At 40.1% G+C, this 27,523-nt stretch overlaps 1 protein-coding gene across 1 annotated transcript; it reads left to right on the top strand.

Moving 5' to 3' along the window:
- Positions 1-3,788: 3,788 nt before the first annotated feature.
- Positions 3,789-27,523, top strand: LOC148043645 (uncharacterized). Its single transcript, XM_087726088.1, has 2 exons — positions 3,789-4,904; positions 27,172-27,523. Exons 1-2 carry the CDS (start codon positions 3,838-3,840, stop codon positions 27,521-27,523), a joined length of 1,419 nt encoding a protein of 472 aa, XP_087582214.1. The 5' UTR covers positions 3,789-3,837.

The following is a 27,523-nucleotide window of genomic DNA, read 5'->3' on the forward strand; positions in this document are numbered from 1 at the left end:
CACTTTTGCAAGACTTTCTTTCTTCTGTTAACTCTGCTAATATAGAGACACTTAAAATCGCGATGAGTATGCTGAACTGTCTCGTTACAATGTTTATCTTCTGAAACCTTTTGTAAAGTCCTACGGAGCCTCAAAAATTTCAAAATAAAGGGGAGATTTAGTACCTCTTTCCATAGCTGTATAGCGGGCCAGTGGAGTTTTACTAATTGCTTGAAGATAAAACTTGGAATGGCCTCAAAACCAAATCCTAATTTGAAGATGCCCCCTCCTTCAGCCCCCAGAAGCACATCGCCAATACCTGGCACAAAGTCGCAGCCTCCACTCTCCATGCCCCCTACTGGAGATTTACTAATGAAAGATTTTTTCTTGAGGGAATTAAATGGGGCTCTCAACACTCAGACAATTAAAGTGGAAGACAAACTTAAAGATTTTAAAGAGGAGATAAAAGAGGAGATAAAAGAGGAGATAAAAGAACTTAAAGAGGAGTTGTATGTTTAGCCAGAGTTGCTAAAATTAGAGATGATATGTTGGGGCTCGTAACTGTACTGACAGAACATGTTTCCGGAATTGAAGATAGTCTAGAGGATCTTAATGAAGCTAATATTAATTTGACATCGAAAACAGAGGTGGTGCAACAAAAAGTTGAAAATGCTAAAAAAGAAATTAATATGATACAGTACAGACAAATGGAACTGGCATTAAGAGTATGGGGGTTGTGTGAAGAAAAACAGGAGAACCTGAAACAGATTCTTTCAGAAGCCTTTGATAGTCTGTTGGGAAGACCGGGGGCTAAGTTTGACTGGCAAATCGATAAAGTTTATCGCGTTAATTCTTGGGTCGCAAAGCAGAAGCAGCTCCCTCGAGACATTGTTATATATTTCACCACAAGAGAGCTCAGCAACACGATATTACAAGAGTCTTATAAAACTCAGCTACAAATTGGGGGTCAAGAACTGACTGTCTTGAAAGAGATACCACCTCAAATGCTAAGAGCCAGGAGAGATTATGCTTTCTTAGTTGAAGAACTTAGAAACCATCAGATACAGTACAGATGGGATGCACCATTCGGCATTATACTTACATTTGATAGGCAAAGATATCATCTCAACTCCATATGGAAAGCCCGAGATTTTTACTATAATATTTTGAAGGCCGGACATCCTGCACCATCTGGACCCAGAGAAAGACCACAAGAAGGACAAGACAGACAGCAAACCACACAACTACCAGATAAGATGGATCATCTCTCTCTCTTAGAAGCGCAAGGTGTTATGGAACAAAGACCTAGCTGTATGATTACTAGACGAATGGAGCAACAAGCTAAAATGCAACAACCTCAACAATTACCTGCCATCAATCAAGGAGCTACAACAACAAGTCCAGAAGCAGTGGGAGGAGCTAGGCCAAAGGTTAAACAGGCCATGCAGGAGGCTCTAAAAAAAGCTTCAGGTAACCAAAGATGACAATTACCAAAAATTTTATTTCTTTTCCAAATGTTACCTATACTCAAAAATGATGCGAATCTATTAGAATGGCAGAAGGGTATCAATAAATTTGTATGGGCAGCAAAGAAGCCGAGAGTAAAGCTGAAAATAATGCAAGATGTACGTGAGAGAGGAGGTTTGAAATTACCCAATCTAAAACTATATTATGATGCAGTGGTATTATCCGTAATTAGTGATTGGATCGATTTAACCAATGATAGGATATTGAATATTGAGGGATATGATCTGGTATATGGTTGGCACGCTTACCTGTTATTCAACAAAAAACTGGACAAAAACTTTAAAAGTCATATTTTAAGAAATGCGTTACTGCGGGTCTGGAAAAAATATCGACATAAACTAAATGACAAGATACTCATGTGGGCAATTCCTAGACATGCAATTGAAAATATGAATATAGCACAAAAACAGGATGGAACTACTTATAGACTGTAGGGTTTTTACAGTGAATCATCTGAATGGTCCTTAGAACTGAGGTTACACGTGTAAGTAGAAACTGCAGCAATCTGCAGAAAATATTTGCTTGTCAGCTATTCTTTGCTCTTGCAGTGTTCCCAGGGATGTTCGAGGACACGGGATGATACAAAGTATAACCTGCAACATTTTATTCACTCATTTGATAACACTTGATTTACTTAGCTATTACAATGTGAACATTCTCATGAACACCAATGATGTAAGGACTAACCAATTATTGTGCCTTGGAGACTTGTTAGCCAATAATGATATAACACATAAAGTAGGTAGAGCTAAAAGAAGCTGAAAACACTATAAGAATGATGTTTCATGATTAATAAGTTGGCTGTTGGTTCTCATGTTAATTCTGAATAAACTTTGGTTGATTCAGCTATCCGTGAGTGGACATTCCTTTCATCTTCAGCCTCGGGAACCCTATAATGCAACATTTTGGCGCCCGAACAGGGACCCATACTTCGTCCAGGGAAGGACAGACGTCGTCAGCCTAAGGGCTCTACAATCTTACTTTATAAGATTTCTGTAAGTATGGGATCTTCGCTTTCTCAAGAGCAAAGGAAGCATGTTAATGAGTTGGGGTATCTTCTTAAGAAGTCTGAGTTATGTGTGTCACAAAAGGCTCTTTTTCGGCTGGTCCGTGAAATTGCTTTAAGTTGTCCTTTCTATCCTGTACAAGGCTCTTTGAAGTTGTCAGATTGGGAAAAAGTTGGCAAGGTTTTGCATTCTGAGCCTAGGAAAGATGTAGAGCTTTTGCACGCTTGGCATTTGTGTCGGCATGCTGTAGAAATGTTTGGTCAGAAAGAAGATTCTGTTTCTTTCTTATCATCCCCTCCTTCTCAACATTCTACTACTGTGATTTTTCCTCCACTGTCTGAAAAAGAAATTTCCTCTTTTGATCTTAAATCTAAGTCTGAAATAACACCTTCTTCTGCTTCCTCTGACATTGTTCGAGGATGTACTTCTTGTCAACAATTTGCTGTTCCTTTTCCTATGGGAGTAAATCCTCGAGGAACAAAGGCTAATCAAATTTGGCAAATGGATGTCACACAATTTGCTACCTTTAAACCATACACTTATTTACATGCATCCATTGATACATATTCTCATTTTTTATGGGTCACTGCTGCTAGACATGAGCGCACTTTTGATGCAATGTCTCATTGTCTTTCTGCTTTTTCCGTAATGGGACGACCAATTCAATTAAAAACTGATAATGGTCCTGTGTATACTAGCAAGGACTTTAATTCTTTTTGTCAACAATGGAACATTCAATTGATACATGGAATTCCTTACAGTTCTCAAGGGCAAGCTATAATTGAGTGAGCTCATCGTACATTCAAAGCTACATTAACTAAATTGGTAAAATCTGAATCTGGTCCATTCAATTTGAGAAAAATTCAAAATTTGATCTCTATTGCTCTTTATGCATGGAACTACTTAACTTTTCTAGATTCCTTTTCAGACCTCCCAGTGAGTTTACATTTTCATATTCAGTATCCTGTGGCACGTCCTTTGGTGCTCTTTCGTCAACTTCCTGATCCTGCTTGGCGTGGACCTACAAAACTTATAACCTGGGAACGGGGTTATGCTGCAGTTGAAGATTTGTAAACAAAGCAAGCTGTGTGGATTCCAGACCGGTGTGTTCGTCCTTATTATGGAAAAACAAATGAAACATCCAAGGATGCAACGTCCTCCAATATTGCCTTGGAATCACCTTGAAGATCAACATTAATTGAAAAAATCCTTTTTTCTCATGTGTTGTTTTCTCTTTTTCTTTTTCTTTCTGGTTTCTATTAACTCAGAAACAACTCTTGCTCTTCCTCTTAGTCCTAATCTTTGGATTCGTCATGTTCAATATATGTTTTTGATTCATGGTCGTAATATAACTTTATATTATGAACCTCCTATGGCTCTTGGTCAAGTTGCTTTTATTCCTAATCTAATTAATTCTTCTGCTTTCATTGTTTCGCAACTTCAACATATTTCCTCTTCTTGGCTATTTTCTACTCCTCCAAATGAATTAAATTTAGTTAGATGGAAGTATATTCGCATTAATCAATTTACTAGAGGCTTATATTTTTGTTGTTATGCTCGTCATAATTGGCTTAATCAATGGTCTGATTACTCAAAAGCTAAACGTATTTTAGATAAAGTAGGGAATTATAGTTATTGTACTCAGAAATATTGGTTATGGGGTACTATTAAAACATCACAAGGTCATAACACCATACCTGAAATGTATCCTGAAAATTTTCCTATTTTTCAAACTGTCTTTTCTAATACTGGAACAGGTGGATCAATCTGTGCTGGATGGCAATTACAAGATCCTGCAATGTGGTTTTTCTTTGACAAATATGCAACTAACGTACACCCTCAGAACTATCAATGTGCTGCCATTGGATATTTGTCGTTACCTGTACAAGTGGATCTTTATGGAAGTTTACCAACTAGAAAAAGACGTGCAGCCTTGGGATCAAAATGTTCTGATGAAGTTATTATTGATACTCAATTTTCTTCATTGCCTACTTTTGGACGTGCATTAGTTGGAGCAATAACTGGAACTATTTCTTTGGGATCATACCCAGGAATATTAGCTCAAGAAAATAGACATTCTATTTTAGGTCTCACATGCCGATTGGAGAAATCTATTAATGCTACTGCTGCAATTATTAGAGACTTGCAAAATGAAATTGAAGAACTTAATCAAGATTTAATTCAACAACGCTTTGCTATAGACTATTTGCTAGCTCGTCAAGGTGGATTTTGCACTTTAATTGGTCAACATGCTTGTGCTGTGCATTTTCATTCACTTAATAGAACTATTGAAGATGAATTAGTTAACTTACAAGCTTCTATAAAAAATAATGTACATGATGAATTTTCTCCTTATGCTTGCTTAACTAAATGGTTACCTGATATTTCTTGGTTAAAACAATTGTTTTTCTATGGTGTGAACATAATCGTATTACTTATACTTTGCTGTTGCTGTATGCAATGTGTTCCTTCATTTTTTGCCATGTTTTGCAAGTCTCCTGCACCTACTTTGAATGTGATTCAAATGCATGCTCTTGAAAAATCTCTTTTTTGTCATTAAAAACAAAAAGCAAGTAAATGTAGGGCTTTTACAGTGAATCATCTGAATGGTCCTTAGAACTGAGGTTACACGTGTAAGTAGAAACTGCAGCAATCTGCAGAAAATATTTGCTTGTCAGCTATTCTTTGCTCTTGCAGTGTTCCCAGGGATGTTTGAGGACACGGGATGATACAAAGTATAACCTGCAACATTTTATTCACTCATTTGATAACACTTGATTTACTTAGCTATTACAACGTGAACATTCTCACGAACACCAATGATGTAAGGACTAACCAATTATTGTGCCTGGAGACTTGTTAGCCAATAATGATATAACACATAAAGTAGGTAGAGCTAAAAGAAGCTGAAAACACTATAAGAATGATGTTTCATGATTAATAAGTTGGCTGTTGGTTCTCATGTTAATTCTGGATGCTCAATAAACTTTGGTTGATTCAGCTATCCGTGAGTGGACATTCCTTTCATCTTCAGCCTCGGGAACCCTATAATGCAACATAGACAGCTTCTTATTTTGGAAAGGGGGGCACTACAACTAAAATCCTTAGAGGTATTAAAAGAGGAGAAGACAGTTCAAACATGGTTTCAGTACGGGCAATTACAGGCCAGGTGGAAAATAGATCAAAAAATTGGTTTTATCCAAGTTGAGGATAATCTATTTAAACAAATAAGAGACCAAAGTTTAATGCATATAAAGAGGATATATAATGTATTAATACAGATGGATTCAGAAACAGAATTAGTTAAAGATTGTATGGTAAAGTGGGCTCAAAATATTGAAGAACCAATAATGTTGGATACATGGGAAATAATTTGGGTAAGAAATGTGAAATTTACACAAGCTCAAAACCTAAGAGAAATTTTTTACAAGATGTTCTATAGATGGCATTTAGATCCTAAAAAGTTGGCTTCTATGTAGCCGAATTTACAACCCAAATGTTGGAGATGTGGTTCTCTCGATGCTACATATTTCCATATATGGTGGACTTGCCAAAAGGTTAAGGCATTTTGGATAAAAATATGGTGGATTATGCAAAATATCTTTAAAAGAAGGATAAAGTTTACTCCTCAGTTATTTTTGTTAAGTATAAGTACTGACTTTACAGCGGTAGAGATTAACTTGACTTTGCACTTAATAACGGCAGCAAGACTGTTGGTGGCGCAATACTGGAAGAAGGAAGACTTGCCTGTAATTCAAGAATGGACATTGAAAGTTACAAATTTAGCCGAGATGGCTAAAATATCTGCATATCTTAAAGACCACTCAAATGAGAGATATAAACGAGACTGGAAAAAATGGATTGATTATATACAAAATAAATACGGGACTAAGAAATTCCAGATAGCCTATGCTTAAGATCAGGAATGATTTAAATTGTTTAAAGTTAGCTTAGAAAGAAGGAGCTAAGCTCAATGTAGAGATGTTATTAATTTCTTATTCTTTTCTTCTCAATATATTTTAGACTGTGTTTGTTAAAAATCTATACCATGTACGGGTTCTGGGAAGTCGGGGGGAAGGATATGGGGAGTTGGGGGGGAGGGAGGGGGGAGGGAGGGATATATATTAGGTTAGATAAGATGTGTTATCTCAATGTAATGTGACTTCACATGTATACTGTTCTTTTTAATTTTTCTTTAAAAAATAGGATAGGCCAAGTATATTGACATGTAGCGGAAATACACCAAGGAGAGGAGGAGTGGGAAAGAAGAAAGATGGGCAGAGAGGGATGGGAGAGGGGGTGGGAGGGAAAGGTGAGAAGGAAGGGGGGAGTGGATGTGGAGACAGGAGTGGTAGAGGGGGAGGGGAAGTAGGGTAGAGGGGGATGATGGAGGGAAGATAGAAAGTTGGAGGGTGGTGGAAGAAAGAGGTGTATGAAGAGCGGAAGAGTTATATTGGAGTTATATATATTTTTATTTTCTGAGCCATTGTTGACAAGAGGAATTGATGCAATTTTTGTTTAATGCTGTATGGTGTTGGTTATGTACAGTATACATGTGAGTGTATGAAAATGAAAATAAAAAAATTTGTGGAAAAAAATAGCTAAAGATTGCTCTTAGCCAACAGATTTTACTTTCTTTTTTTTTTAATATATATTTTATTATGTTTTCATTCTATACAATCACATATTCACTGTGCTTAATCAGGGCATATAACATTGAATAATAAACACGGCCCTCACTTATATAGAAAATGCCCTCTACAATACAAACCCAGTATACCACCTTGGCCTGCCATACATCCTCTTTCAACCCCCTCCAACTTTCATTCTTCCTTCTCACACACCCCTCTACGCCTACTTCCCCTCCCCTTCTTTCTAACCTTAACCCTATCACTCCCTCTCCATTCCCTCCCTTCCTTCTCCTCCTCCTCTCTCTCACCCTCTCCACCCTCCTTCTTCTTTCACTCGACTCTTTCCTTCGGTATCTATTACCTTCCAGTATATTCGGTTTGTTCTATTTTCGCACTAACATTGGAAAGCCACAGTATACAAATACAATCATGGAATTGTATTTCCCCCCTCCCCCCTCCCCCTAAATCCCCACCTCCCTTCCCTCCCCCCGACTTCCCAAAGACCATACGTGGTATAACTTTTGAACAATCACAGTCTAAAATATCTCTACATTGAACTCAGCTTCTTACTGTTACCCAAATTTTAAACAATTTAAATTATTACTGATACTAAGCATAAGCTATCTGGAGTTTCTTAGTCCCATATTTACTTTTTATGTAATCAATCCATTTTTTCCAGTCTCGTTTATATCTCTCGTTTGAATGTTCTTTGAGATATGCTGAGATTTTGGCCATTTCGGCTAAGTTCATAACTTTCAAAGTCCATTCTTGAATTGTAGGTAAATCTTTCTTCTTCCAATACTGCGCCACCAAGAGTCTTGCTGCCGTTATTAAATACAAAACCAAATTAGTCTCTGCTGCTGTAAAATCAATACATATACCCAGTAAAAACAACTGGGGGGTAAATTTTATCCTTCTTTTAAAGATGTTTTGCAGGATCCACCATATTTTTATCCAAAATGCCTTGACATTACGACATGTCCACCATATATGAAAATATGTAGCATCACAAGAACCACATCTCCAACATTTAGGTTGAACATTTGGATACATAGAGGCAAGCTTTTTAGGATCTAGGTGCCATCTATAAAACATCTTATAAAAGTTTTCTCTCAAGTTTTGTGCTTGTGTAAATTTCACATTTCTTACCCAGATTCTTTCCCATGTTTCAAGCATTATTGGTTCCTCGATATTCTGAGCCCATTTTATCATACAATCCTTAATCAGTTCCGTTTCAGAATCCATCTGTACTAATACATTATATATCCTCTTTATATGCATTGAGCTTTGATCTCTTATTTGTTTAAACAAATTATCCTCAACTTTTACAAAGCCAATTTTTTTATCTGTTTTCCACCTAGCCTGTAGTTGACCATACTGAAACCACGTTTGAACTACCTTCTCTTCTTTAAGTACCTCTAAAGATTTTAGTTCCATCACCCCTCTTTCTGAGATAAGAAGTTGTCTATAGGTGGTTCTATCGTGTTTTTGTTCTACATTCATATTTTCAATTGCATGTCTAGGAATTGCCCACATGGGCACTTTATCATTTAATTTATGTTGATATTTTTTCCAAACCCGCAATAAAGCATTTCTTAAGATGTGATTTTTAAATTTCTTATCCGTTTTTTTGTTAAATAACAGGTAAGCATGCCAACCATATAACAAGTCATATCCCTCGATATTCAAAATTCTGTCATTAGTTAGATGAATCCAATCACTAATTACAAATAATGCCATTGCGTCATAGTATAATTTTAAGTTAGGTAATTTCAATCCTCCTCTTTCACGTGCATCTTGCATTATTTTCATCTTTACCCTCGGCTTCTTTCCTGCCCACACAAATTTGTTGATACCCTTCTGCCATTCTAAAAGATTCGCATCTCTTTTAAGTATTGGTAACATTTGAAAAAGAAATAAAAATTTTGGTAAAATGTTCATTTTTACTGCCACTATTCTACCCAGCAAGGACAAATGCAGTTTTTCCCACCTTTTCAACTCCAACTGTGTACTATGCCAAAGTGATTCATAATTATACTTGTATAATTTCCCATTTGAGATTAAAATATTAACTCCAAGATATTTAACTTTTTTAACTACCTCACATCTTAGCATCGCCCCCAGTTCTTCCTTCTGCTTGATAGTCATATTTATAGCTATTATTTTGGTTTTTCCTAGATTTATTTTAAATCCCGAGACTTGACCATATTGATTGATCGTATTCAATAATACCCTACTAGTTTCCTGTGGTTGTTCCAATATTATAACCAGATCATCCGCAAATGCACGAACTCTATATTCTTGCTGTCTAATTTTAATCCCTTTTAGACCGCCCAGGCCCCGTATCTTATTCAACAGTATTTCCAAAGTTATAATAAACAATAATGGGGACAGAGGACAGCCCTGTCTTGTACCTTTTTCAATTTGAAAGGAGTCTGTCAGACTTCCATTGACAATGATCTGGGCTGTTTGCTGCTGATATATTGCACCAATTGACCGTAAAAAGCCATCTCCTATCTGCATTTTTTGCAATGTCTTCAGCAGGAATTGCCAATTAACTCGATCAAAGGCTTTCTCCGCATCCAAAAATATGAATGCGGCCGGGATTTGATTGTTCTTTCCCAGGTATTCTAAAGCGTTGATAATTAATCTAACGTTATCCTTCATCTGTCTGCCCTGTATAAAACCAGTTTGATCGGTATGTATCAGTTGCTGAATTACCCCCATTAGCCTATTTGCTAATATTTTAGTAAAAATTTTATAATCTACATTGAGTAATGAAATAGGTCTGTAATTTTTTGGTTGGGTGAGGTCTTGATCTTCTTTGGGTATCAACGATATGAACGCAGTCTTCCACGAAGGAGGCACTTTCCCTCCCGATTGAATTTTATTGAATTGTTCTCTGAGGGGTTAGATTTTACTTTCCACAACAATAAACACAGTCAGGATGAACCCGAGTTCCATTGTTTGTTTCATCATTGCTAATAGTTCCTTAATTTCTTGCAGTTAATTTCATTTTATTCATTGCCCCAGATAAACAGTATCCCATACATATTCAACAGAATAAGGAAAAAAATAAAACCTCATTGAACATTAAAAGCCAAAGGCAGATAAGCTAGGGCTAATCCGAGGTAACGGATCCAGGAGAGCTCCTTGGTTTACCGAGGAACTCCGGGAGATAAAGCGCCAAAAGAGATGCCTAGAGCGCCGCTGGAGGGCCAGTAAATCTGAGTCAGACCAAGCACTGATGAGAGCCTATATCAGAGCCTATCTCGTGGCAATACGGGCGGCGAAATGTTCGCATTTTGCCACTGTTATTGCATCCGCTGAATCGCGCCCAGCTGCCTTGTTTAGGATAACCTGCTCCCTCCTGAAAGGGAGGGATGCGGATGAACCTTTACAAGGTAGAACTGAGGAATTTGTTCAGTATTTAATGGATAAAGTCATTCGGATTCGGACAGACCTGGACTCCAATTGCACGGTACCAGCCAAGGTACCGGGGGAAGATCTTGAACGGAGTTTATGGACTGAGTTTCAACTTGTCACGCCTGAGGAAGTGGACAAGGCCATGGGAGCGGTGAGTGCCTCCACTTGTATGTTGGACCCGTGCCTCTCCTGGCTGGTTTCGACCAGCAGGGAGGTGACATGTGGCTGGATCCAAATGATAATTAATACTTCCCTCCAGGAGGGATCCTTCCGGCTCCTCCTAAAGGATGCGGTGGTGAGACCCCTCCTGAAGAAACCTTCTCTGGACCCAGCCATTTTGAGCAACTATCATCCAGTCTCCAACCTGCCCTTTGTAGGGAAGGTTGTTGAGAAAGTGGTGGCCTCTCAACTCCGATGGTCCTTGGATGAAACCGATTATCTGGATTCCTTTCAGTCGGGTTTCAGGCCTAGTTACAGCACGGAAACTGCTTTGGTTGCACTGATCGATGATCTCTGGTGAGCCAGAGATAGGGCTCACCCCTCTATCCTTGTGCTCCTTGACCTCTCAGCAGCCTTCGATACCATCAACCATGGTATCCTTCTGAGACGGTTGCAGGAGGTGGGAGTGGGAGGCACCGTCCTTCGGTGGTTCTCCTCCTACCTCTTGGACAGGTCGCAGTCGGTGTTGGTCGGAGGGCAGAGGTCGACCCCAAGGCCCCTCAATTATGGGGTGCCGCAAGGTTCGGTCCTGTCCCCCCTCCTATTTAAATCTACATGAAGCCGCTGGGTGAGATCATACGCCGGCACGGGATTAAATACCATCAGTATGCGGATGATACGCAGTTGTATCTGTCCGCCCCATGCCAACTCAGTGAAGCGGTAGAAGTGATATGCCAGTGCCTGGAGACTGTTAGGGCCTGGATGGGAACGAACAAGCTTGCGCTCAATCCCGACAAGACTGAATGGCTATTGATGTTCCCTCCCAAAGATTGGCAAACTATTCCATCTCTCAGGCTGGGGGGTGAAATTATACGCCCCTCAGAGAGGGTTGGGAGTCCTCCTGGACCCACAGCTGACTTTAGATCACCATTTGTCGGCTGTGACCAGGGGGGTCTTTGCCCAGGTTCGCCTGGTGCACCAATTGCGACCCTACCTGGACCGGGAGGCACTTCAGATAGTCACTCATGCCCTCGTCACCTCAAGACTGGATTACTGTAATGCGCTCTACATGGGGCTGCCCTTGAAAAATGTTCGAAGACTTCAGCTAGTCCAGAATGCAGTGGCGCGAGCGATTGTGGGTGCACCCAGGTACACCCACGTTACACCTATCCTCCGCGAGCTGCACTGGCTACCCATTGGTCTCCGGACACGCTTCAAGGTGCTATTCGTTACTTATAAAGCTCTGCATGGCATCAGACCTGGGTACCTGAGAGACCACCTCCTGCCAATTACCTCCCAAAGACCGATTCAATCTCACAGGCTTGGCCTTCTCCGGGTTCCATTGGCCAGCCAATGTTGGCTGGCAACCCCCCGGGGGAGAGCCTTCTCTGTTGCTGTGCCGGCCCTCTGGAATGAGCTCCCCATGGAGATCCGGACCCTTACTACCCTCCCGGCCTTCCGTAAAGCTACCAAGTCCTGGCTGTTCCGACAGGCTGGGGGCTATTGAAATATCCATCCCCGCCTCAATTGTGAATGTTGTGCTTTTTAAAATTCTTTGTATTGTCTTATTTATTTCCCTTTCCTTGTTTATTGTGAGCCACCCGGAGTCCTTTGGGAGTGGGCGGCATACAAAACTAATAAACAACAAGCATAAACAAACAATAATTCCCCAGTGTCATGTTCTTGATATGGACTGACAGAAAGAATTGGAAGCTTTATAAAACAATATCCCCATGGTCTAAACCTACTAGATAAGGGGTGTCAAACTCAAGGACCGGGGGCTATATCTGGTTCATAGGGTGCTTAGATCTGGCCTGCAGGGCTATCCTGGAAACAGTGAAGGACTGGCCTGCATGCAGCTCTCTGAGCTCCATCTTCACTGTCAGAGGGTTGCAGGAGGTTGTCGCAGCCGAAAATGGAGCTCAGCAGCCTGTTTTCTCTGGCAGAGTGCTTGGGCCACCAGTGGTGTCCCCTGACACAAGTGACATTGAGCTGGCCACAGTTATCCTGGCCACACCCATTACAGCTTCCTAAGGTTAAACACAACCCTGATGCGGCCTTCAATGAAATCAAGTTTGACACTAGATGATTTAAGAAGATATCGTAACTGATGCTATTGAAAGCAGAAATTAGATCTAGAAAAACACAACTTTTCTAACACAAATATCCTCTCAGGGCAACAACTCTCTTCTCAGTCATTTCCAAAGAAATTCTCTGGATGCCCCTGAAATTTCTTGGCTGCATATTCTTAACCACCTTATAGTAATTTTTGAGGTGATCTTGTACTTCCTTAGTTGTTTTCAGTAGGCAGCTCTGCTCAGTTCTCAGAAATTTCTAATAATTTCCTTTTACTGGGAAGATCATATTCTTTCCATAATGAAGCAATTTACTTAAGGTCAATTACAAGTACATGTATACACATATCAATACACACAAGAGTATTTTAAGCCCTAAGTCTATGAAAAGAATTGCTGGGGGGCAGGTAGGGGAAGCTGGAATAGTAATGTAGTGTGGTGGTTTTAGTATTGATTATGGAGAGGGACAAGTCCTCTACCGTAAGTAGAGGACTAATAGGCAGAATAATAAGGCAGAATAATAAATACAGTACTTTTGTCTACCCTTTTAGAAGGGTACTTAGCCAACAATCCAACACCCATTCCATTGTTGCTGGATCAACTCAACTGCCCAGTATGTTGTTTTTTTTAAAGGGAACAAAAATGGTTCTCTTAACCTTTTTTCTCACTCTTTATATGGTCTCATGCTTAGTCATTCACTCTTCTTCAGGGGTCAAAATTATTTTAGCTTCTACTAGCTATTTCACTTTTTTTTTACATGAAGTATGTTGGAGAGGGGCCTTTCCTGGTGCTTTTCTAAGAATGTAGCATTTATTTTCAGCAGTAAAAAAAAGGAATGAGAAAAAGAAAGCACTGTAATTAAAGAAGCATGGGTGATTCTTAACATTTTCTTTAATCTACAAGTTTGGGTAGCCATATTTTTCTTCATATTGTTACTAATATTAGATATTAATATTAAATGTATAGTGATGTTAGTATAAAATAGGGTTTCTTTATTTCTGCTACAATATCTACACAAGGAAATATGCAAGGTTCACAAATATTGAACAGGTTTAAATTAAAGTACATGCTTGTATCTATCACACTGTTGCCTTACAGGGTAAATTATATTTACCTACAGAAAGGGAGTAGAGAGAAATGTTATGCATAAGAAATAAAGAAATGAGATAAAATGTAAGGAAACACAAATTGTTAACTATGCTTCTCCATACCTTTATTTCTTTATTAGACCAACAATGCTTCCATTATATTTTTATTTTATTACTTTATTTTTACCATTCTTTTGTTGAGGGTGTCCTTAATTCCATTTTCTTCATCTTCCACTTAACCCATTATATATATAATATATATATTTGTTATGTTTGTGCTGATAAATATTTATGACTTTATATATATATATATATATATATATATATATATATATATATATATATATATATATATATATATATATATATATATATATATATATATATATATATATATATATATATATATACATCATCATTCTATGGTACTAAACCACTTTAGTCCCGTTCATTCACAACTTATTTATTCTTCGCATTAACTCTTCTTATTTTACCACACACCATTCTTTAGTATTCCATCCACATTACATTCCGTTTACATTTATGTTTCTCACAACATACAGGGTGGGGCATAACCTTTTCCTAGGGGGTCACAGCAACACTTGTAATAACAACACAAATAATTCATACACCATTCGAAAGCCCATCAAAAACTGAGTTTATTGACACGATTTAATAGTCAGTATGACCACCATTAGCCCTTCGAACAGCATTCAAACGAGGTGGATAAGAACACAACAAATCTTCAAACAGTTCCGTTCGATTTTCCAGATTTTCCAGAGGGCGGGGCATAACCTTTTCCTAGGGGGTCACAGCAAGATCAACAGCAGTTTACAACTTCCGCGACACCTCATTTTAAAGCCCATAAAAAACTGAATTGAATGAGCTATTAAATGTTAAATTTGTTTCAGTTGAAACTTTGAGAATGAATTTGGAAACTGTGTTGAAAAATCTGGAAAATCGAACGGAACTGTTTGAAGATTTGTTGTGTTCTTATCCACCTCGTTTGAATGCTGTTCGAAGGGCTAATGGTGGTCATACTGACTATTAAATCATGTCAATAAACTCAGTTTTTGATGGGCTTTCGAATGGTGTATGAATTATTTGTGTTATTATTACAAGTGTTGCTGTGACCCCCTAGGAAAAGGTTATGCCCCGCCCTGTACAATACTTCCTTTCTGTGTAATAAAATGGATGGAAGCACACTTTTATACCCAACTATTTTAAATTCTGCTGAGAAGCATCTATTCCTTACAATACAGACCATACACTACCATCCATCTTTTACGTGCAGTGGCAGATCTTAAAATCTCTCTGTCTGTTTTCTCCATATTTAGTAAAATAAAATAAAATGAATTTTACAGGCACACAAATTTATCTATGTGTTGTCATTTATGCAGAACTTGCAGTTCTTCACTCCATTTCTTCTGTCAAATGCAATTACTTTAGTCTGTAATACATTAATTTTCCATATTCCCCATTTTATCATTCAGCATAATGTTTTCTGCTAATCATTCAGTTTATCACTCTTCAATACAGTGCTATCTGAATGCAAAAATACACATGCAGTTCACATTGGCAACCAATGCATTTCTAATTTCATCACATTCTCTATGTATGTTATCCACATAAATAGATTAAGCACCAGAGGAGCTTCATATATCCTTGTCTTACTCTTTGCTTTGGGCTAAACCATTCACTGAGCATTCCATTTATTGTCTGTATTACTCCTCTCTGATATTATTCTTTTCACACAGGCAATCTTCAACTTTACATTTATCCAAATGTTCCCATCCTTCTATTCAACCAAAGTATTTTTCTGTGTTAAAAGACTTACAATATTTTTCTTGCATGCATATAATTTGCAGTGATTTCAGAGAACAAAAGTATGTTCTGTACATTCTCCATTGTCAAAGGGAGACACTACCAGCTTTCTTCCAATTGCCAGGCACAAATGCAGTCTTCACATACACAAACAAATTGCATAGCCACTCCATACAAAAGCCACATTTTATTAAGTTCTCAGGGTGCACCATCTACAACTTGCAGGTCTACATTTTTTCAAGATTCGGACATCATTCATGAATGACTTAATTTTCATTCAGTTTTTTCTTAGCATTAAATGTACACTTTTTAAAAAATCATACTCTCCAATAGATCCCTGTCTTTCCCATAGAAAGTATTTCTTCTATGATTATTCCCTTACTTCAGTTTCATTCCAAATATTTTATCAATTTTATTTTGGATCTCATAATTCTGCTTGAGATTCTTTGATTGAAATTCCTCTGTACATTATTCTCAGGTTTTTTTTTATTTTCATCAAAGATATTCTGCATTTTCTCTACTTCTTTCAACTAACTGTTCCTTGCTCTCTTTGACAATTCTTTGCAATTGTCTTTTTCTTTCCCAGTACATACTACAACATACTTCTCTACTCCTTTTTTTTTGCAGCAATCATTCCCTTTTGTGCGATTCATTTTATCCACAATCTCTTCAACCTCAACATTTCAATCTTTTTCATATTTTCCACTAACACTTCTGTTTCTATTAACACACTTCTTTCATTTCCATTTTTCTATGAACCTCTTGACACCACCAAAAATATATTCACTGCCTCTCATCACTTTTGTATTATTAATTCTGTCAGCCTTTCATCACAATCAGATGAACTATGATTTTAGATTACGGTCATTATTTTATGTACATACTAACAAACTTATGATCAAACAACTTATTATACAACAAACAGACCTTTTTCTAAAAATATATTCACCACTCTCATTCACTTTTGGATTTATAAATTGCCCAATTGATTTTTCTGTCTCTCTCATTTTATTTCCACCCATACATGTCATTTAATAAATTTTTTACATAGATTGCATTCATTCACAATGTTGCACAGTTTTGTTTTGTTTTTTAAAAAAACTCATGTCTGATTTTTCCATTATCACCATTCACTGGAATGTAACATGCTGCCTTTATCAACCTAGGGCAGTGATGGCAAACCCTTTTGGCACCGGGCACTGAAAAGAGAGTGCGTGCATGCTCGTCAGGGACATGACCCAGAAAAGAAGCTGCTAAGTAGGCATGAGCATGCCAAGAAATGAACTTCCTGTTCCGGTGCATGCATGTGCACCAGCCAGCTTGTCATCTGGTTATTAGCATGTATGCATACATGACTAGCAGCTGGCCGGCACAGATGCACACAATGGAAACTGGCTCTTCCAGTTTCCGGCACAGCCGCACATGCAAAAAAACAGCTGATCATCACATGTGCATGCATGCCAGAAACCCAGAAGAGAAATGGGTGACATTGTGCATGCCAGCCAACATGGCTCCATGTGCTACATCAGGCAGGCGTGCCATAGGTTCGCCATCACAGACCTAGAGAGTTCTACTTTCCTCCATACCAGTACAATATACTTTATGACATACTCTTTAGCATCTTCATTAAAAATTAAATGTAGAGCTTATCTTTCCTGCATCTATTCATCAGTGCTATTCAACAAATCAGGGCAACTTCATTCAGAACTTTCTAGCTTTTCCTTTTCTCTTTATTTCAGAGACAGAGGCACAATTCATCTACATTTCTTGTTTTCATTTCATTCATGCTGTTTACTGTTTACTGCTCCATTCAAAGTAACAGTTTTCCATTTGTCACACTTTGAAGCAGTTGGACCTCTTCGTTGACCTTTGCTGCTCTTCATGACTTTGTTCCCTCCTTTCATGTAATGCTTTTCTTAATATAGAGATGAAGAGAATGTTATTGGCCTTAATCATACTGATATCCACTGTTCCCTCTAAGGTGCACGGCTGCGCGGCCATGCACGTGGAAAGAAACCCACACGCAGCAGTTTCTAACTGCCGCGCAGAGATTTCTAACTGCCACGCAGAGATTTCTATCAAAGCAAACATGGGGAAGTCCTTTGCAGGTGGCTAGAACTGGCCGCCAGCAAAGGACCTCCCCCAGACTTGTTTTGATGAACCGCCCATGGCAGTGGTGCCTCTCTCTCCACGCAGAGCACCTGAGCTGGCCCCCGCGTTATCCCTCCCCCTTCCTCCTCTGCTGTGCTTTTGAGGCTGCGGGAGCTAGTAGGAAAGTGGTGGAGGTGGAGGCAGCGGTAGGGGTAACCCAGAGCCCAGCTGAGGTGCTCCAAGCGGAGGGGGAGGCACCACCGCTGCTGCCATGGGCGGTGGTGCCAGCGGGAGCTTTGCCAGCTTCACCGGCAAAGAAGGAGAAGAAACAAGAGGACTGGCGACTTTGCAATGCAACCCCCTGGTCCCGCCGTAATAAATATTTAAATAAATATCTTTATTTAAAATAGTTTTGGCATGGCATATGATTTTATTGACTCAGTTGGAAATGATGTGGATGTTGTATCTGATTCTGAGGTATATATATTCTTAAGTATTTGATTTTTTTGATTTTTTTGATTTGTTGATTTTATTAACATTTGTAGGCCGCCCTTTTCCCTGAGGGGACTCAGGGCGGCTCACATAAAATCAGGGAGGGGAAATACAACAATGACATAGACACATATAATAAAAGTAATAAGCAACATACATTCATCATTCGGGAGGGGCAACTATCCTTGTCCCCAGGCCTGACGGGCTAGCCAGTTCTTCAAGGCTGTGCGGAAGGCCTGGACGGTGGTGAGGGTACGAATCTCCACAGGGAGTTCGTTCCAAAGGGTCGGGGCTACTACTGAGAAGGCCCTCCTCCTTGTAGTTGCCAGCCAGCATTGGCTGGCCGATGGAATACGGAGGAGGCCCAATCGGTGAGATCTAATTGGTCACAGGGAGGTAATTGGCAGGAGGCGGTCTCTCAAGTATCCGGATCCACTACCATGCAGGGCTTTATGGGTGACTAATAGAGCCTTGAAGCGCATCCGGAGATCGACAGGTAGCCAGCGCAGCTCGCGGAGGATATGTGTTATGTGGGTGAACCGAGGTGCACCCACAATCGCTCGCGCGGCCGCATTCTGTACTAGCTGAAGTCGCCGGATGCTCTTCAAGGGCAGCCCCATGTAGAGCACATTGCAGTATTCCAGCCTAGAGGTCACAAGGGCCCGAGTGACTGTTGTGAGTGCCTCCCGGTTCAGGTAGGGTCGCAACTGGCGCACCAGGCAAACCTGGGCGAATGCCCCCCTAGTCACAGCCGTCAGGTGGTGGTCAAACGATAGCTGTGGATCTAGGAGGACTCCCAAGTTGCGAACCCTCTCTGAGGGGTATAAAATTTGACCCCCCAGCCTGAGTGATGGAATATTGGTCGGATCTTTGGGAGGGAAACACAACAGCCACTCGGTCTTTTCTGGGTTGAGCACAAGCTTGTTAACCCTCATCCAGTCCATAACGGCCTCAAGGCCTCGGTTCATCACGTCTGCCGCTTCATTGAGATGGCACGGGGCGGACAGATACAACTGGGTATCGTCCGCATATTGATGGTATCTGATCCCGTGCCTACGGATGATCTCTCCCAGCGGTTTCATGTAGATGTTGAATAGTAGGGGGGATAAGACTGAGCCCTGAGGCACCCCATATGTTAGGGGCCTAGGGGACGATCTCTGCCCCCCCACTAACACCGACTGCGACCTGTCCGAGAGGTAGGAGGAGAACCACCGCAACACGGTGCCTCCCACTCCAACCTCCCGCAGTCGTCGCAGAAGGATACCATGGTCGATGGTATCGAAAGCCGCTGAGAGGTCAAGGAGAACCAGGATGGAGGAATATCCTCCATCTCTGGCTCTCCAGAGATCATCAGTCAATGCGACCAAAGCGGTTTCCGTGCTGTAACCGGGTCTGAAGCCTGACTGGAAGGGGTCGAGATAGTTAGCTTCCTCCAAGGACCGTTGGAGCTGAAAGGCCACCACCTTCTCAACAACCTTCCCAAGGAAGGGAAGGTTGGAGACTGGGCGATAGTTATTAAGAACAGCTGGATCCAAAGATGGCTTTTTTAGGTGGGGTCTCACCACCACCGCTTTCAGTGCGGCGGGGAAGTTCCCCTCCCGAAGAGAGGCGGTCACAACCGCCTGGATCCAGCCTCATGTCACCTCACTGCTGTTAGTAACCAGCCATGAGGGACACGGGTCCAGTACGCAGGTGGAGGCACTTACAGCCCTCATGGCCTTGTCCACATCCCCGGGGGTAACATCCTGAAACTCAACCCAGAGATGTTCTACCTGATCCTCTTGTGCCTCGGCTGGAACTGCGGGGATGGAGTCCAAGTCCGACCGAAACCGAGCAATTTTGTCCGCTAAGAATTGGGCATAATCCTCAGCTCTGCCCTGCAAGGGTTCCCCCGCTTCCCTTTTATTTAATAGGGAGTGGGTTATCTTAAACAGGGCGGCTGGGCGGGACTCAGCAGACGCAACCAAGGTGGCTATGTGAGATCTTTTCGCTGCCCTAAGTGCCCTGGTGTATTCCTTGGTGCAGGTGGTTACCATTGCTCGGTTCGATTCGGACTTATCGGACCTCCATCGGTGCTCTAGGCATCTCCTCCGGCGCTTCATCTCCCGGAGTTCCTCGGTGAACCAAGGGGGTCTCCGGGATCCGCCGCCTTGGAGGGGCCGTAGAGGCGCAATCCGGTCGAGGGCCTCCGATGCTGCCGAGTGCCAAGCAGCAACCAGAGTCTCTACCGGACTGTGGGCGAAAGTATCAGGAATAACCCCAAGCTCTGTCTGGAACCTTAACGGTTCCATAAGTCGCCTGGGGCGGAACCACCTGGTCGGTTCCTCCTCCCTACAGTGGGGGTTTGGTCTCCGGAAGTCGAGCCTCAGTAGGCAATGGTCTGACCACGACAGGGGTATGATGTCGTTACCCCTCAGACCAAGATCACAAATCCACTGCTCCGAGAGGAATACGAGGTCGAGCATGTGACCCGCCGAATGGGTTGGGCCCCGAATTACTTGGGTCAAGCCCATGGCTGTCATGGAAGCCATGAATTCCTGCGCTCCATCAGAGTTTTCACCGAGCAAAGGCAAATTAAAGTCCCCCAGGACCATCAACCTAGGGAACTCAATTGCCAGCTCGGCTACCGACTCGAGGAGTGAGGGGAGGGCTGCTGCAACGCTGTTGGGAGGCAGGTATGTTAACAGCAGACCCACTTGACCCTTGAGGTCCAACTTTATCAGCAGAGACTCACACCCGACAAGCTCCGGAGCAGGGACCCTACGAGGAACTAACGACTCCCGGATAACAACGGCCACACCCCCACCCCTTCCCTGGGCTCTTGGCTGGTGCAGCACCTGAAATCCTTCTGGGCACAGCTCTACAAGGGGGACTCCTCCCTCTGGGCCCAGCCAGGTTTCAGTAATACATGCCAGGTCTGCCCTCTCGTCTAAAATTAAGTCCCGGACGAGAGGAGCTTTATGTACCACAGACCTGGCATTTAGCGACAGCAGCCTGAGTCCAGGGTCCTGATCACTTGCGCCATCTGGTCTCGGAGTGGGACTCATAGGGCCGGAAGGAGGGATCTCTGTAATGTAGCGAACCCTAACATAACATATAGCATATTGTCCAAACTTGCTAGACTATTTAATTGATCTTACTACTTTAAAGGGGGAGAGTTTCATGATAAATTATTTTATTACATTTATGTTGCATTTATATATTATATTTATTACATTTATATTCCACATTATATATTTGTATTGTTATTTTAGTGTTTATTGTCAATTTTGATAGATATTATATTGATATATCAATACTGATTTTAATCATACTAAATAACAATTACTGCTATTATTTATCAGCATTAAATATTTACAGTTTTTAATATTGAGTTAGTCATATTTTAGAATAATAGGATTATCTTTTAATAGGATAATTGGCAAAATCTAATTCAAATGTGATGGGTTGCATTCCAAAGAAATGTGAGAGGACAGGTTGCCTGCAAAATGCCAGGACCCCAGCTATTGGTGCCATGTCTCTCTCTAGCCAGTCTAACAATCTAAAAGCTGAGCAGAGAAGCTTTTTTTTTTCAGGGTGAGCGGAAAAGTATAGTGTTTGAGTGGCACTTTTCATGCCTGGCATTCATCAGGCTGAAACCTTGCTAGCAATCGGCGCTTGACGCTTGGAATGTTGCGCAAATGTCCAGCAGACGTGACAGCAGTTCAAACTGTTGCTCTCTTAGGTGCTCAGGCATGAAACTGTGCAGCTCAAACACTATACTTTTCCGCTCACACTGAAAAAAAATTAGAGGGAACATTGCTGATATCATGTGTAATATTCCCAAGTATTCTATGAAAACTAAGATTTCCAATATACAGATTACGTTTTAAGACAATATACTATTTCTTATTTAACACCTTCTAGAATCAGCTATAGTCAGGGGATATCAAAATTGAATGAATAAATAATATAAATACTGGTTAGTATATGCAGGATGAACAAGTTCATGTTTAAACAATTACATAAATGGTTGAGAACCTGATTATTTGAAAATATACTTGTCTCATTGTGAATTTACTAAAATTTATGGGACAGAATTTTTCTACATTACATAATATCAGACTTTCTCATCTACATATGAGAGAGGGGCACCTCCTGAGTCACACCTACGGGTATGTTAGAAAATGCACTTATTCAGAAGTTACATTTCACCCTGGTCTTCTTCAAAAGCACACACACAAAAAAGCAGTCAGCATGCAACTTTTTATTATTTTAATTATTTAATCTTGGGATTATTTTTGTACGTGTGCCTTCAAGTCAGTGTTGATTCTGGTGACCATCAGAACTATTCCCTGCAGTTTCCTTGCCAAAGTTTATTGAAGTGTTTGCCATTCGTCTTCCTATGGTAAGGGACAGTGATTGGTTCAAAATTACTGGCTGACCTCACACTTAAGGCAGAACTAGAATTCAGAGTCTCGTGGATGTCAAAAAGTGCAAGTAGCATACTAGTTAGAATTCTGGCTCCAGTATCTACATTAGGAATCAGGCTTCAATCATACACTACATCTGACATTTTACAGATTTTGACCCCCTCCCCAGCAGGCACTCTGAACATATATATTATTTATTAACAATCCAAATGCCAAATTTAGTGCTTAATTAATAAATTGCAGCCAAAAGTGAAATCTCACAGAACACAATATAGAACAATATAAGTACAGCTTGGATAGCATGATTCAATTTATTCTAAATTTTAGAATATCTGAATGAAAGCTCTGTCATGTTCTCGATTACATTTTAGAGTTACATCGTTTTGCCTCTCCTTCCATTTACAACATTGGTTTTAAATTTATGTATCTTTCACACAGCCAAATTAAATGCATTAAAATACATCCCATCTAACTAGAAATACAGAGCAATTAAAATCAATCAAAGTTACTAGAATGGTATTTTATAGTTTAAAGCACAAGTGAATATGTAGTGTATAGCAATGATTTCTGGGGGAAGGGCAAACCCAGATCTGATGATAAGCTGTGTATCATAATATGTTTACTATCCCAATTTTCTCTGGATAGTATAATAGTATAAGCAATAGCAATAGCAGTAGACTTATATACCGCTTCATAGGCCTTTCAGGCCTCTCTAAGCGGTTTACAGAGAGTCAGCATATTGCCCCCAACAATCTGGGTCCTCATTTTACCCACCTCGTAAGGATGGAAGGCTGAGTCAACCCTGAGCCGGTGAGATTTGAACCGCTGACCTGCTGATCTAGCAGTAGCCTGCAGTGCTGCATTTAACCACTGCGCCACCTTGGCTCTTAAGGGGATGCTAAAGATGTTAACTGCATCTTTCAAGGTTCCCTTTGTCTCTATAGTGCATGCATTCTTGAAATTGCCATTTCCACTAGATTGACTCCAACACTTTCATCACTACTATTTTTCTGTTCCTGATCTTTAATGTATTTATTATATATTCTATTTTATTAAAAAGTATATATTACCTTCTTTTATATGATGTTTATATTCTAGTATGAAAAATAGGTACAATATTAACAGTAAGTATATTTAAAAGAGTAGCATTTGATCATTTTACACAAGCACACACACACATTGCAATAAAAATAAGAAACAAGAATTGGAAAGGAGAAAGTGGAGACAAAAAAATATAGAGTCTATTCCTTGGTTAAGTATTGGGCTTGCCTCCCATAATTAAACAATGTAACAGCTTTTCAAAGAATATTCCACACTTTACAAACCAACATCCTAGGCAGTACTGAACTGATGTATGCCACATCATCTTAAGAAATAACAATATTCCCTTTATATCTGGAGAATTGTAGTCAGTCTGAGAGCTGAACAGTCACTCTGTTTTGGTCAAAAAGAATTCTTCATTCAGTAAAAATGGGAAAAAGAAAAAAGGAAGACAGAACTATCAGTAGTACAGAATTGTAAAATACTTCATTTCTGAATTGAACTATTAGCTTTCCATTCTTAAAAGATTTTAGACAAAGACAAATAGCTTTGTATGAGAGACATATATAGTAGCCTGAGCATTGGGCCATATTCTGAGCTCTGAGCACTGTTGTTACAGTCATAAATCACCCATACTTGGATAACTTTTCAGTTCCATTTCAGTATATGATTCGCTAACTCTAAACATCAAGATATCCACAATGCTTTTATAATGTTTCTTTTCTTCCTGTCTCCAAACACAATGAAGCAAGAGATCATTTTTGGGCGAGAAAAGGAGGGGTCATCTTTAAAAGAGAAGACTGCTTCAGTTTGTCTGTGTTACAGAATTAATGAGCGGTGGAGTGGCATCAAGAACTTTGCCAGCACTAACATAATCAATTACTGCCTGAGTAGCAATAAGAGAAGCTTGTTGGCAAATTGAAGTTTGGACATGGAAGGGAATAAAACAGAATAGCCTTAACAGAAAATATCATGCTGTGAGCCTATGACTGAGCTTCAGCTTCCATTGTAGGGAAAAAAACTCTCAGCAGTAGATTGTCTAAATGTTAGGTGTTGTACAAAAACTGTCCTTGTTAACTGAGCAGCATCACTTCTTTATCAATTAGCACCTCATTAATGGTCCACCTGCCATATTTCAAATCCTGAATCATTTTTAATCCTTATTGTTTACATATCACATAGACTGACAATGGCTTTGGTTCTTTTAATTTCTCTGTATATAATTTCACTACAATTTTGAAGTAAATTAAGCAATCCAGGTTTGGCATCGGTTTCATTCCAGTTACCATTAGATACACAAGACCGAATGAATTTTTTTTATATCTTATTTCAATTTCAAGACCACCTGACTGCAATGACTCTAGGTGACTTACAATTTAACCATTTACAATTAAAAATAAAACAGCAAATATCAAAGAAAATATGACAGAAGACAGAACAAAGAAATTAAAGGAGCCCAATCTCATCTAAACCTGGGAGAATCACAATTTGTGGAAAGCCAAAAAGATGGGAGCAGTACAGATCTCTAGGAAATATTATCCACAGGGTAGTAGCTATCATTCACAAGGTGAGACTGATGAACTGGTGAGACCCAGAGTCTGCATACTCAGAATAGGCAGAAACACATAGGGATATATGTGTAACCACACCCTGTTCCATACAAAGTTTTATAGGTGATAATCAGTACCTTGTATTGCATCCAGAAGCCAACCAGTGATCAATGCAGTTTGTCAAGTTGTAAAGACATGTATTCATACATATATATGATCAGCTGTAGCCTTCTACTTGTCTTTCAACAGTGGTATCATGCAGAGCAGATTATAGTAATCCTAGTTGAGAGGTAACCAAGGCACGACTCACTGAAAGAGCCTCCTGATTCAGAAATAAATACAATTGTCACACAAGGTGAACATGCAGATTGTACACAAGAACTAGAAACCAATTAGAGACTAAAGATGAAATTACTTGGTCTTGTTAGGATTTAGTGTCTTCCTTCCCATTTAAACTATGCCAGTACTGAGTCAGGACTTCAACATCATCACTTGGCTGATCCAGAGTCAAGATATATAATTGATATAGTCAATATATTCATGATAACTGATCCCAAGCCTACATATAACGTCAATCAGTTTTAGGTAGATATTAAACAAAAAGAGATAGAATTGATACTCAAGTCCTGTGGCACCCAACAAATGAAGAGTTGTAGGCCCTCTTACTACATTAACTGATTGAAACTGTCCTTAAACAAAGGAGAATCACTGCAAATCAGTATCTCCCACTTACAAAACTGGAAGCTACTCCAATAGTGTTCAAGGAACACTAGCAGAAACCTTATCCCAGATTCACCACAGAGCATCAAGTGTGACAAAAACGTTCCTTATTGTATCTATATTTCATCCCTACCTGGAATCCAATTGAAACAGATCTAGATAATCCACTTACTTCAGGTCCTTTGGAGTTCAAGTACTACTTTCTTAACCACCTTTCCTAAATGGATGGAAATCTAGTCTGAAGAAAGGTATTTGGAAGGCCAAGACTGATATAAGAGGAAGATTGAGGATAATTTTTGTAGTAATAACACGAGGCAAGTGTGGTGAGGGATTTAATAAATCACCAACCATCAACCGACCAATGTCATCCCTGCTGAGGGGGATGCTTCATTGGCAGAGGAGATGAATCATTTATTCGCTCGCTTTGAAGTGGAGATTCATGGACAGCTAAAATACAGCTACCAGCCCATTGTAGCCCCCATCTCATTGTGGAGGAACAGGAGGTGATGGGCATTTTGAGGGCTGTGGACTTTAGAAAGGCTGACAGTCCTGACAGTATCTCTGGTCGAATACTGTGCTTTATCAGTTGGCTTGAGTCTTTATCAGGATCTTCAACCGGTCCTTATCCCAGTCCACTATTCTATCTTGTTTGAAGGCTTCCACCATTGTTCCACTGCAAAATAAGTTTCCTATCAATAACCTCAATGATTACAGACCAATGGTCCTCACTGCTATCATCATGAAGTTCTTTGAGAAATTGGGCTGTTAGCATATTATTTCTGGTCTTCTGCATACATTTGATAAACACCAGTTTGCATACAGAACAAATAGATCTACAGAGGATGCTATAGCCATCACTCTTGATTCTGCTCTGACACATTTGGAACAGTGGGGGGGGGCTATGTGAGGATGCTTTTTGTAGATTTTAGTTCTGCAGTTAACACAATTGTTCCACATAAACTAGTATCTAAACTTATGGACCTTGGGCTTGACCCTGGATTGGATTATGGATTTCCTGTCTGGCCACTCTTAGAGGGTCAGATTAGATAATCAAAGTTCCTTAGCCATTATTCTTAACACTGGTACACTAAAGGGTTGCATGTTGAGTCCCTTACTCTATACTTTTTATGTATGTGACTGCATTCCCAGTCACACCAGTAATACTATTATTAAATTTGCAGATGACACAACAGTGGTGAGACTCATCTCCAGGGAGTATAAGTCTGCCTATCGAGATGAGGTGGACCGGTTGCTTTCATGGTATGGAGACAATAATTTGGTCCTTAACACCCATAAGACCAAGGAGCCTTTAGTGGACCTCAGAAGTAATGGATCAGACATCGAGCCCTTGATTATCAATGGAAACCAAATGGGACAAGTGGACAGTTTTAAGTTTTTGGGTGTTGTCATAAAAGAGTACCTGACCTGGAGTGTTCACATTGCAGCACTGGTCAAAAGGGCACAGCAGAAATTATACTACCGAAGACTTTTCAAGAACTAA

Source organism: Thamnophis sirtalis, unplaced genomic scaffold (genome assembly GCF_051295495.1).
Source record: "Thamnophis sirtalis isolate CommonGarterSnake01/CBP01778 unplaced genomic scaffold, rThaSir2_p1.2 scaffold_11, whole genome shotgun sequence".
Classification (NCBI taxonomy): domain Eukaryota; kingdom Metazoa; phylum Chordata; class Lepidosauria; order Squamata; family Natricidae; genus Thamnophis; species Thamnophis sirtalis.

Coding starts and splice junctions, on each gene's coding strand:
- LOC148043645 (XM_087726088.1), top strand. CDS start 3,838: ATGTTTTTGATTCATGGTCGTAATATAACTTTATATTATGAACCTCCT. Junction 4,905..27,171: donor TGGTTACCTGATATTTCTTG/GTTAAAACAATT, acceptor CTGCATTCCCAG/TCACACCAGTAATACTATTA.